Here is a 14,126-nt window from a genome sequence, read left to right on the forward strand (position 1 = left end):
CGCCATTCAGATTGCCGGCCAAGCTGGACACCAAATACGTGTACTCCTTCAAAGAGACTGTTCAATAAGTCTGGCATCCTGGAGAGATATTACCAGAAATACTTGCGCTCCTCGCCCATTGAAGAGTGGGAAATAAGTCACACTGTGAAAATAGTTTTTTTTTTTGTTACATTTTATAGCTTGGTTTTTGCAACCTGTAATTTTCTGCTTAGTATTTTTGATGCATCTTATCATTGGACACTGTTATTTGTACGGCAGTGGATTGTCAGCAGAAAATCTGATGGCAGACACAGCCCCGCATCCGGGTTTACAAGGTGCTGTATTCCCAAGTAATTACGATTTCAGCTGAACTCATCAGTGACATTTTCTCATTTGCTGCTGCGCTCGACACTTCCGGAGGGATCTGGCCATTGCTGGGTTCTTCAGGAGCACAGACATGCATCTCCCTTCGGCTGGTATCTGAATGATTCAGTTAAAGCGGCATCAGCCATTCTGCAATTTCTCAAGACAACATTCGAGATCAATATTTCAATCCACCCTGAAGATACAAACAGCGGAATACATTTTAATCACTTATACAAACAGAATGCTTTGAACAAAATCATTATCTATATGAAATAAATGAAAACAAGAAATGAATTTCTATTAATAATGAAATATTACACAATTATGACTTCAAATTTCCTTATACTAATAACATTCAAAACTAAAACATATAGTAGCATATTCTACTGGGAAAAAAATTAGTTTAAGCATCTTGCCCATTGTTACTTATACGTATAATAGGTCAGCACATTCTCCGGAGCTCAAACAGAACACCTTCAGAGCCAATGTGGATTACTGGAGCCTTACTTAACTCAAGGGGAATGACCCATAAACATCCCCACAAGACCGGGGTGTCTTATCAGATGTGCAGTGCCCTTCCACTCCACCCTCAATTCTCAGCTGATGTCCTAATGAAGAGGGTCAGCAACCTGTTTGCCCTGAGGACTATGAGACTGAGAACTAAATATAGCATATGAGGTGCAACACGGAAAGGGTTTGTATCCCTGTCTTTGCATTATATTAACTTGGTATATACTGCTAATGTGTTATATGCTTATATTATATAAAGCACATCTGCTGAGAAATAAACTGAAAACCTATGATGGACAGAGTGCACCTCTGCTTGGTGTCCTAGGTGGCATAGGCCCTGGATCTGCTCCTTCATGACCATGATCAAAGCTTGCTACTGATTTGTATCGGAATAATTAACACATGTGCACCATTTCCCCTTAAGAATTCATTGGATGTTCAAATACTTGCTCTTGTTCCACCTGCCTGTGTCTCTACCAAAACCAAACCGAGAAACTGTAAAATTCGGGCTTCACATTTTCACACTGATGACACTGCACATTCATTCATGCCTTCAGAGGTATACAGTGGACCTGCATGTGATCTTTTGTGTTTACTGCAGTAATAGTACAGCAGACATATAAAGATGTGTGCCTGGCACACAGCAAAGCTCGTGGGAGTTTTACTTACACAAAAATGTTATGAGGGCAGAATGAAAAAGAATTGGTTCAGAGAGTTAACCAATCGGACTATAGAGGAGGTGGGTCGAAGTCACTAAGGAGGTGGGGCCAACCAATCACATTTCTTAGTCCCGCCTCCTCTACTTGCTTGGACCCACCACCTATACCGCCACAGCGAAGGTCAGGGAACATCTCACTTACCTTCCTGGACTGGATCTCTTTAACGTAGAGTGGAAGAAGGAATTCTGATATGCCTTCCAGTCGTATGCCCTGCTTATTCACCCTCAGAGTGCCCATTCCATCCTGCCAAGAACACAGAATTACCAGTCAGTGCTTCGAGTGCATAACACACATATTTATTTTACAAACATAATGGTTTGGCTCCCTGCGATGGGCTGGTCCCCCATCCTGGGTTGTTCCCTGCCTCGTGCCCATTGATTCCGGGTTAGGCTCCGGACCCCCCGCGACCCAGTGGGATAAGCGGTTTGGAAACTGGATGGATGGATGGATGGTTTGGCTTGTAACATTTTTAGCATAAAATAAAAAAGTTTGCCATCTTAGATACTGTTCCTTGGAACTTCCAGTGCACGTGTTGTAAGGTACATGCATTTAAAGTAAAGTTATGCATACAGGTATTTATTGAGAGGTAAATCTATATTCACAAAAAGGCATGTGTCTCTTCTGTGTAAATACCATTTACCTCAGGCATCTTGCAATTCAGGAAATTCCTAAACTATGAATATAAACATGAATTATATTTTAAATGTTTTGTGTACGCACAGGCTTAAAAAAAAATCCAACAAACACAAGCTGTAACCTGCTCTACCAAGACAAAATGATAATAATTACACATCCAGCGTGGAAATAATTACAGAACTCTGTGCCTCAGCTTATATAATACATATAACAGCTTAAACGTGAATGTCTCTCATTTCTGGTTGCTGTAGGCTCCAGCACAGAAGCTTGATAAATTCATCTGGGAAATAATGTGCAGAAAATAGCTGATATTGAATCCACTGGCATTGATATTGAGCCTTTGGTCGTCTGCTGATATTAAGTTACTTATTACTTCAAACGAGTCCACACACTTAACTCCCATACTACTAGACGATGCCTTTACGAGACTGAATATACGCTACTAGAAAGGAAAGAACAGGCTGCATGCAGAACCTATTCTTGGACTTTCTTATTTAATCAGTTCTCGTCAAATAATAATGTTTACTTCATTAGTGACTTGGCTTCGGGGATAAAAAAAAAGGGTCTAAAAATGGTAAATAAAACAAGCATTACTTGCATGTGGAGATATAAAAGCTGCTGCTCGCGTAGCCCTAAAAAAAGCTCGCGAAGCCCTGAAGTAGGTTAGCAAACTAATGCTGAAGCTGTGGAAATGGCAGCCGCGGGGCCGCGGGGCCGCGGTGAGGAACGCTGCGCCCAGCTGCACATGCCAGGCAGCCAGTGGAAGCTCTGCTCACAGTCTCATTCCGGGTTAAAGGGGATGCCTTTAGATAGAATCCAGCAGCACCGTTAAATGCGCTAAGAATCCAAAAAGAGTTAGCTCCATAATGTGACAATAGCGAGTGGTTTTAGGGACTATTTAGGAAAAATAATACAGATCAGGTCTATTTTAGTTTGGAACTGATTCCTGACATTTTCATTGCATTGTCTACGAACCGATGGAATCCATCATCCGAGTTGGTAGAGCATGGCAAGAAGGGTCATTTAATGGCCAAAAGAACAAACCGATTAAGAGCAATTATTGTGCTATGAGCTTATCCATGTGTTTGGACGGGGTGTTTGCTGTTCAGAACTGTGGAAAGCGCTGAAGGTAGCCTTAAAGTGCCATATCAGGATGCCGCTTTCCATGTTTCCGCTTCCGTAAGCATCACGTCTCTGAACGACTGACCCAGAGCCCTGAACGACGGCCGAGAAACGACGACAGAGACTGAGCAGAGCTTCCGGAACAGTGTCAGTACAAATCCTAGAATGTTTGTGCTGTCCCCTTCACCATCCCCCCCCCCCAATGCCATGGAAAGGTTGCCTTGGGGATTTGAGAAGGGGGGAGGACATACTGAATGGTTGAGTACATTTGGTAGCTGATTCAACAACGGGGAAAATTTTTTTTTGAAAAGCATCATTCTTTGAGGCCTTGGGAAGGGTGTAGATTTTGTTGTGAATGACGTTTCAGGTACAGTAAAAAGTGTAGATCGTGGATGCTGGTTATATACTGCAAGGTTAATGAAGAGAAGCCCAGTCACATAGGATGTCATTAATCAGGGAAGATTCACCTAATGAATCCAGCTATAACTCAAAACCGATTAACATTACATTGGGACAGCGGGGGGCCTCCATCAATACAGAAAATCATGCAGTTGAGAGCGTAAGGGTCACCTCAATATAATACACCATGCATATAGACAAAACACAGTTAATCTAGAGTTAGTCAATTTTGTAATTACCAGAAACACAGTAGCTGTCAGATCAGCATCCACTTACTAAGACCTGGGGCCTGTTTCACAAAGCAGGATTTCTTACTTAGCCAGATACCTTATCAGATTTAGGTAGTCTGGACTAAATGTAAGCGAATAAAGATTCAGTCCATTTAAACTAGGATACATTAAGCCTGAACAAGATATCCAGCTAAGCAAGAAATCCTGCTTCCTGAAACAGGCCCCAACTCTGGACGGCATCATCTCCCACAGCACTGCAGGCCTTAATGACATTCTCATCATATTTAGGAGGATAGTGGCTGAGTCATAACCATGGGAATCCTTTTGAACAATATAAGAACATACTAAATGGTACCATGGCATCGCTAAACGATGTCACAGGGAGCTAAGTGACGCAGAGGAGTTAGTACTGCTTGCTCTGGAGCTCAGTAGTAGGAGCACGCTGTTGTTCATCACAAATGAGGCATTCACAGATTTCACAAGACCAGAACGGTTCTGAATGTCAATACATACTTTCGGCGAAACCAAAACAATTTTGCAGAATAACAAATACTAGGCTGAAAGTAGATATGAGACTAAAATAACCACTTCACTGGTCTCCCACGTCAGAAGACTGCAACATTGAATTATTGATGTTGAGTTTTTTAAGCCCATTCTTAAAAGACTCATAAAATTCAGTTAAATACTTTTTAGCATTTTTATTTGGAAAGAAAATGATTTTCCTATTTGAGAAAGTTGGACGATTTAATTATACCGTTCAGCACACAAGATTTATTAAACATGTTCCAAAAAATGGGCAAACACTGGTATAAAAACAAAAGAAAGTTCCAAACGTTCTAAATAGGTAAATAGATAATCTGTTGTCAAGTATTTATTCATCCACCCATTTTCTAAACCGCTTATCGTACTGGGTCGCGGGGGTAAAAAAGCACAATACAACATAATCGGTGTATGTATGAAGTTGGAGCAAAGTAGATCAAATCAGTGGGAAAAATCACTATGATACTGTCCGTCCCCTCCATCTACCCACCCACCCACCCATCCAACTTGTAACCACTTATGGTTCAGTTACTGAAGCCAAACCTCACATTGTTTGGTAACTTAAATTTTTGGAAGCGTCCTTTTAAAAATAATTTTTAATTACTTATTCATTTCTTCAGTTACCGGAATAAACTACGCATGGTATGTGTTGCAAAAGGCATCGCATACATATGCTTTTTTTTGATGCTTTTTTGATTAAAATAAGCAAGATGGGACGGCTGGAGACGGCAGAGAAGGTATCGGATGAATGTTAACCACGTGAGCTGACCAGCATTCATCTTTCCCACCGCATGACGGTTATTAGAACTAATGAGGCTAAGTACAAGTACAAGTTCTCAGCTAATGGTCCTGAAGATATACAATTAACACAGATGCTCACCATCCACAGTATGCAATGTACACTGATTGGCTATAAATTAATTACAAACGAAGGAGAAGCCCGTGAAACAGCTGCTGTCGCTCTGGGGAGAGAAGAAGCTTGTTTTTCTGCGCCCACGGTGGGTCTCTCTGGGTTGTCTCTCTCTCACGGACCATGAGGTCTTTGATCAACCCCCCCCCCCCCCCCCCAGTCATGCTGTATCTAAACCCCCTCCAACTACAGTGATTAGCAGTGTCAATCTCCTGTCACCATGGGCTCCTCTCCTGCCTCAAACAGCCATCCACTTGCCAAGCTTTCCCCGGGCTCTTTGTAGTTTACTTTCAGCAAATAATTAGCTTTTTAAAAGGGCTCACAGAAAAAGGGAGGGATGTACCTAACGGGGACTCTTAGTAGCAAACACATGCTTGGCTGTAGTCATTCACCTTGTAAATTCAATTTTCACCGAGTCACGGAGAAAAGCAATAGAAAACGCATTACGGAAAAGAGTATACATTTAAATCAATCATTAAGAGTGGAAGAAATAAAACACTTCTCCTTGGGACAGTTTATAGGATACAATTATTATCTGTGGACAAGCTTAGGGTATATTTTATGGGATTTGAATTTTTTTATTATACCACGTTTAATTAATTTGGATCAATTTATTTGTTTGTATATTTATTGAAACCTCTGAGCTGGTTTTTCTCAGCTAGTTATGTTTATGTGCAAATGTTTTCACTGTCTGTCATCTCTTAGGACACGTGTAGCTTCCTTGAGACAGGGTCCCTGTTCACAAACCTCGATGCAGATCCGCTGATGCTCAAGCGCTGTGGGACCGAGCTGGCCAGAGGCCAGCGCTATCTTTAAGCATGTCCTGCCTGGTCTAAGCCAGTTCAGAGGATTTAGCCTACTTCAGGCGAGAAAGAATGCAAAATTTGTCCATCCATCCTTCCATCCGTTCATTTCTACAGCATAGACGATATTCAAATTATGCATCTACATACATGCTAATGTTTGAATATTACACAGAGGAAGCTCTCTCACTACAGAATAGGTGGTATACCTAACAGAGGAAGCTCTCTCACTCCAGTATAGGTGGCATACTTCATAGTATACTATAGTATAGGAGGTATACCTAACAGAGGAAGCTCTCTCACTACAGTATAGGTGGCATACTTCATAGTATACTATAGTATACAGTAGGAGGTATACTTAACAGAGGAAGCTCTCTCACTACAGTGTAGGTGGTATACTTCATAGAGGAAGCTCTCTCACTCCAGTGTAGGTGGTATACTTCATAGAGGAAGCTCTCTCACTCCAGTGTAGGTGGTATACTTCATAGAGGAAGCTCTCTCACTCCAGTGTAGGTGGTATACTTCACAGAGGAAGCTCTCTCACTCCAGTGTAGGTGGTATACTTCACAGAGGAAGCTCTCTCACTCCAGTGTAGGTGGTATACTTCATAGAGGAAGCTCTCTCACTCCAGTGTAGGTGGTATACTTCACAGAGGAAGCTCTCTCACTCCAGTGTAGGTGGTATACTTCACAGAGGAAGCTCTCTCACTCCAGTGTAGGTGGTATACTTCACAGAGGAAGCTCTCTCACTCCAGTGTAGGTGGTATACTTCACAGAGGAAGCTCTCTCACTCCAGTGTAGGTGGTATACTTCACAGAGGAAGCTCTCTCACTCCAGTGTAGGTGGTATACTTCACAGAGGAAGCTCTCTCACTCCAGTGTAGGTGGTATACTTCAGAGGAAGCTCTCTCACTCCAGTGTAGGTGGTATACTTTATAGAGGAAGCTCTCTCACTCCAGTGTAGGTGGTATACTTCACAGAGGAAGCTCTCTCACTCTAGTGTAGGTGGTATACTTCATAGAGGAAGCTCTCTCACTCCAATGTAGGTAGTATACTTTATAGAGGAAGCTCTCTCACTCCAGTGTAGGTGGTATACTTTATAGAGGAAGCTCTCTCACTCCAATGTAGGTGGTATACTTCATAGAGGAAGCTCTCTCACTCCAGTGTAGGTGGTATACTTCACAGAGGAAGCTCTCTCACTCCAGTGTAGGTGGTATACTTCATAGAGGAAGCTCTCTCACTCCAGTGTAGGTGGTATACTTCACAGAGGAAGCTCTCTCACTCCAGTGTAGGTGGTATACTTCACAGAGGAAGCTCTCTCACTCCAGTGTAGGTGTCATCTTCCATTTTCCTTCCCTGGTGCTGCCAGTGATTGTGCTACTCTCCCTCTTGGGTAAGTCCTTCCAGTGTTGTTATGCCAAAACACATACTGTATACTACCGTTAAAAATAATAAAAACTGAATGTCAGTTGAACAAGCATAATTTCATTTTCATTATAGGTGTCTTTATCAATGAAAACTTTAATAAAATGTAATTATATGTGTGCTGCACTTACTTCTTCTGTTATACATTTTTTTTAATTCCCATTTTTCCCATCCACTCCTCTTGCATATTAAGCATTGAATTCACTGAAATGTTCTCATTTTCAAATTACTAAGCGACACAGTGTGCTAAGACATTCATACCGATCCCTCAGGTCTGTTCTTGCCATTATCTTAGACAGTAGGAGTCCTGTTCACATTGTGTAAGTCTGGCTTTCTTACAAGTTTCAAAGTCTTGCAAAATTATAGGGAAACTCCAAAACTGGCCACCATCATTGCAGCCATTCCAGCTGGAGAACTGACCATGAGATGGGGGTAGTGAATAAAGTCCTGCATTTCTTTTTGCATGTGCTGAGAAAATGAGTGATGTTTAATCCTCGGCTGGTGCCTTAAGCTAAGGGACAGGCAGCTGGTCTGCTGAAGGCTCCACAGTCACTGATTGGGAGAAAGTGGAAGTCAAAGGATTATTACAGCTTTACTGCACCATGGAGCTCTGCTTAGGAAAACACAAGACTGCCTCTGCGAGCAGCTACTCTCTTAACATCCAACCAAATCCTAAATTACACACTTCCCTGCAGAAAGCTGTCAGCAGAAAACATCTATTTGCCAGAGATGCTGTCATTTAGATATTATGCCTCTGATAAAAGGTTGCTTTTAGCTATAATTTTGCTTCCTCTAAGGAAATTTACTGGACATTTGAATGGAAAACTATTACGCTAATATCAGCAGAAAATGAATAAAAATGCGGAGAACATTGAAAAGGTTGTATACAGTACTTCTTCACATCAAAATTTTGCCAAACTTGGATTGGTATATCGACGTGGGCGGTGGGGGGCAGTGTTACTCCCTTGGGTTACAGTACGTGTGCTGTTTTATTTTGCAATCTCTACTGCAGATGAAGTCGAAAGAACCAAATAGCATCAATTATGACTCAATACATCACACATCACTTTTCCGTCATTCATAAGTCATCTATCCGATTATTTCTGCAGATGCTAGAGAACCTTTCACGAAAGCCAGTTTACGTAAAGTAGAAGTTAAACATATTTTAATGAGCTCTCTTCTCAGAAATAAATTTCCCCCAAATATTACAGAGCGGCTTACCTTCTGCAGCATCTGACCATCAAAAGCTGTCCAGCTGAGGTTTCCCCTCAAAGAAACACTGATGTGAGACATATGGCTAATGAAAGGGTATTTCACTGAGCATTATATGTCTAATGTCTTATAAAAAATATTCAATTACATCACTAGACATTCATTTGTGTGTCTAATGATCAAGATTACGCATTTCATTCACTGCCACTACAAACGTTAGAGTTTTAAATTTTCCTTTAATTTCCTTCCTGATCTCACTGTCAACTTTCTAGTAATTCATACATGCCACTAACAACTTATTTCGTTAGTATATCATCCATCCATCCATCCATCCATTTTCTATACCCACTTGTCCTATATGGGTTCCCACTGAACTGGAGCCTATCCTGGAAGCTACGGACAGTGAATAACCAAGAAAGGGGCAAAAACACATCACGGGGCATCAGTGTATATTTCTTAAATGAATAGCACTCCAAAACACTTAGTCTACGAGACTAATTTGTGGGCTGATAGGGACATTTAATTAGATTACCTACTTATGGGAAAAACAGTATTAATGGTCTTTGTTTTTGGAGCAAGGGATAAGCAATAAGATGACTGCGGCAAATTAATTATTAACCAGGGCTTAAAACAGACCCTGATACTGTGACCAGCACAAACATTTAGGAGGGAAGATGGATGGATGGATGGATGGATGGATGGGCATCAGTCTCTTTTTAGGTGCCTGATCACTCTACTCAGAAAAACATTTCCTCTCATGTAACAATTATAATCATCTCCAAAAAGTGCAATAACTATAATTTCACAAATCTATAATCATTAAAAGAAAAGAATTTATTATTTATTATTATTCCATCCATCCATCCATTTTCCAAACCGCTTATCCTTACTGGGTCGCGGGTAATCAGTTTCCTTTGATACATTTTAATAAAGTATAATAAATGCAAACAAATGGATATTATAAACTGCACCACTCATACATCTTATGTGATATGTACGTTCTGCAAAACGTTAGGTACTAAAAATTCTGCATAACAAGAATAACCTTTTCCAACAGCTCCATACAATCCTGCAGATAGGTCAGTTGATTGAAGGGTATAATGCAATCATTATAAAGATCTCTGACTACAATAATAAACAATGGTGACAATGGCAATTAATGCATACAATGAGAATTCTATGAATTTATAACTGAAGTACACGACATACTAAATTGCGTTCAGTTCAGCAGAAACGATTCCATCATTACTCATATACCCTGTTCTGGTTTAGAATAATACACATATTATGCAGTATTTTACTCAAAACACCCCAGCCGTGAACCGTTCTCACCCCTGAAGTCTACCAGGGGGCTTTCACAGCATCATAACACCGATTACCGAATTAAAGAAGAGTTTCTTCCCACAAGCCACCCGTATCATCCACGGCTGAATCTGTACCACTGCAATATTACTAATGGAGTTTCGATGCACTACTTCACATCTATTGTTCATATTTCCTTTATTTGCATGCTGTGTGTTTTTGTTTTTGCACCAGGTTGCGGCTGACCAATGACGGCCAATTAAAATTTGAGTGCCACGGAGACCAGTTAAGAATGAATAAACTCCTTATGAGGTAACTTTCAACAGTAGTAATAGTATAAATGTACAAAAGGCAAATCTTATATACATTACAGCTGCGACTGTGAATTTAAATATATATCCACACGTGTTCGTCTGATTTAACTATGCTTTAGTTACTTTGATTTTATAGAAAATTAATATGATTATCTTAACTGACTCCCAGCTTAATTCTAACTACTGACTGGTGAGTTTTTATAGAGGCAAATTTTAAACAGCTTGTAGTTCCATAAACAAAGCCCAGCCCACAGCAGTCAGACACCCTGAAGATACACGCGCGTGCACTGGGCTCGCAGACACGCCCCCCCCGACTCGGCATCACAGCGCAGGTCACCCGGTGTCGCCAAGCTACAGCTTCACACGCCCTGCTATCAGAGAGACGCTCTGCTGAAGCATGTGAAGGTGACCACCGAGCTCCCTGCAACAGATGCTTCAGATCAGTGGGCATCGACCCAGAATCCCACAGCCCTGGTGACTCATGCAGTGATGCCCCTCCGTGGGCTGGCAAACCATGACAAAAACAGGTAAAACCTATGATTACCTCAAACAGCAAATCAGGCGGAATAATTATAGAGCTGTTGTAGCTTTAGCCAAACACGTGCATTGTCACTCCATGGAGTATCAGCACTGGCCTACATATATTGAAAATGGAAGGTGACGGTATATATTATTGCATGTTAGCCAGGATCTACGCTCTCTGTTAATTAAACCATTAATGAGAATCTTTGTTTTAATTGGAAGCTCTGAAATCAGCTAAGATACGCACATTGAGACGTGGAAATGGGAAACACGCAAACAAATAAATAGCTAAATAAACAGCTACTGTAAGCAATTAACTAAAATAATTAAACATGAATTAAATACTAAATTTAAATATTTAAAACAGAAAAAATATTAACAAACACTTTCATCAGATGACCTAAATTCGAAAGTTAATGTTCTGCTAGACCTGGTCACATAAATATGAGGTACGTACCACAGTGAAGTTCATGACCTTCAAGATCCATATGGTGAGTGCCAGGTTTACAATCATTATGACCAACAGCAGCAGCACAAAGAAGTACAAACACCTCTTCCTCCAGCCGTAGATCCCCACGGGGTAGACGGGGGGGCACTCGGGCCTGGAGAGGCTGTTTGGCTGTGCTGCCAGGATGTACTGCTCCTGTGTCATCTGCGGACAGAAAGGGACAGTGTGTCAGAGCTACGTAACATAACACACATTCATTCACTTTCAGCTTCCTTCTTTGGTGTTTTTTAACTGAGATCCTTAATATAACGCAGAACCACTGCACCAGAGACTGTCCTACGGCAAATTCCATTTACAGAATGAGAGGGATACACTGACACTAAGACAGGGGTAAGACAAATTTTTTCATAGTGTCCGTTCATTTACCCAGGTAAAACCATCAGCAGAAAAGGATCAAAAACATATATTACATATTAAATCTTTGATTATTTGCATGATTTTACCGGAAGGATAAAGGTCAACCGATAACTGATATGTGTCGGCGTTATACATGCAGATTATGTGCTTTACATGAGAACAGCTACAATTATATTTGACGAGGACGGGGAGCTGTTGGGTGTTTGGCGTGGAAGCTGTGACTGACACTGTCGGCATGGCTGAAGAAAGAGCAGCTCTCTCAGAAAAGCTATTTCAATGTGGCTTTATAGAGCTTCCTCAGTACAAACAACGCACTGCGCTCCTGTATGTAAACCAGTATGACCTGCTAGTAGATAGTAAACAAATGGCAGTTTTCATACCAAATTAAATTTCAATTGCAGGTTCCATTTAAACTACTACCTACCAACATTACAGGCCTGTGAACAAATTTTCACGGATTCCTACTGGATGGCAAAGCAATTCAGACAGGATCTACGAAAATGACACTTGATCAAAGAGTAACTGCTAATATTAGCTAATACAGAACCTTGTGTATATTTTGGGTAGTATGTAGGAAACACGCAGAGACACTGAACTGGGGCACTCATGATCAAACAAAGCAGTCGACAGCAGTCAGAATTACATTTATTTATCTAGCAGTCGTTTTTATCCAAAGCAACATACAGTCGAGAAAACAGGGTTAGCTGCTCCCTGGAGCAATTAGGGTTAACAGGAGCCCAGTGGTGGAATCACTGCCAAGGCCATGGGATTTGAGACTTGGACCTTCTGATCATAGTCAGAGTATCCTAAACAACTGAGCTACACAGAGGTTAAGAGATCCCAGGGGGTGCCTACACCATACAGAAAGAGAATGTGTGGTGTTCAGTCCTGAATACCTTAAACTAGCATGTTTAATGGAAAAGGTGCTGGTGTGGCCAACAAGGGAGTCCTTCCTGGGGTCTGTGTGGATCCCAATGCCCCAGTGCAGTGACAGGGAAACTGTGACCAACAGGTTAGCCCATACCACCATCTGTGCGGATCCCAGTGTCCCAGTGCAGTGACGGGGACACTGTGACCAACAGGTTAGCCCATCCCACGGTCTGTGTAGATCCCAGTGTCCCAGTGCAGTGACGGAGACACTGTGACCAACAGGTTAGCCCATCCCACGGTCTGTGTAGATCCCAATGTCCCAGTGCAGTGACGGGGACACTGTGACCAACAGGTTAGCCCATCCTACGGTCTGTGTAGATCCCAGTGTCCCAGTGCAGTGACGGGGACACTGTGACCAACAGGTTAGCCCATACCACTATCTGTGCGGATCCCAGTGTCCCAGTGCAGTGATGGGGACACTGTGACCAACAGGTTAGCCCATCCCACGGTCTGTGTAGATCCCAGTGTCCCAGTGCAGTGACAGGGACACTTCGGTAAAAATGTTGCCGTTCTTTAGATGAGACATAAAACCGAGCTCCCGACTTTCTCAGGTAATAAAATATCCCTGGCCATCTTTTAAAAAAGAGTAGGAGTGGTAGCCCGATGTCTTAGTTAAAATTGGCCACTATCAAATCTGGCCCCCTAATCATCCCCTATTCTAATTGGTGCATTCTCTCCTTTCCCTTCACCACCTTAGCTGCTGTGTGGTGAGTGTACTGGTACAGAATGGCTGCTGTCGCATCATCCAGGCGGGTGTTACACAGTGGTGGTGGATGAAGTGGACCCCATTGGTTCTGGGGGTCTTGAAAAGCACTATATAAATGTAACATTCATTCATTCATTCATTCATTCATTCATTCATTCATTCGTTACTAGGGTACACTATACCTAAATGGCTAAGGAGTAACTTATCCATCTGCAGTAACAAACACTACGACAGTTATCCTACATAAACACACAGAATCGTGGCGACTTTCAGTACTCCTGCTACTCTGGTTTGGAATACAGGATGTGTAAAACATAGGTAGGAATCAGCAATAGGCTGAAGTAGTATTGATTCTGACATTAACCTGACATATTGAATTCATTCCTTAATATGCCATTTCAGGACGTCAAACATATCAGCAAACTCATCCATGATAAAGGTCATCTTGGTAGCTAATATCACCTAATACTGTAACAGACACACAGAATTTTCAGTCCTATTTTCAGAACTAATTAAACGTTGACATTATTGAAGTGGGTTCTCCATGTTGTAAGATGATCTCTCTCACACACACGCTGATAATACCCAGAGTTCCTTCTGCCTACAACCTGTTTTACTCTCCAAGCCTAATTTCAGAG

At 41.7% G+C, this 14,126-nt stretch overlaps 1 protein-coding gene across 1 annotated transcript in view; it reads right to left on the bottom strand.

Moving 5' to 3' along the window:
* The window catches only part of LOC125705313 (zeta-sarcoglycan-like), a 111,963-nt gene that overhangs the window by 40,787 nt on the left and 57,050 nt on the right, over positions 1-14,126 (bottom strand). Inside the window, exons 2-3 of the mRNA XM_048971810.1 lie at positions 11,445-11,639; positions 1,716-1,817 (exon numbers count right to left, since the gene is read on the bottom strand). Coding sequence (XP_048827767.1) covers positions 1,716-1,817; positions 11,445-11,639 — 297 coding nt within the window. The remainder of the gene's footprint in view (positions 1-1,715; positions 1,818-11,444; positions 11,640-14,126) is intronic.

This window comes from Brienomyrus brachyistius, chromosome 12 (genome assembly GCF_023856365.1).
Source record: "Brienomyrus brachyistius isolate T26 chromosome 12, BBRACH_0.4, whole genome shotgun sequence".
NCBI lineage: Eukaryota > Metazoa > Chordata > Actinopteri > Osteoglossiformes > Mormyridae > Brienomyrus > Brienomyrus brachyistius.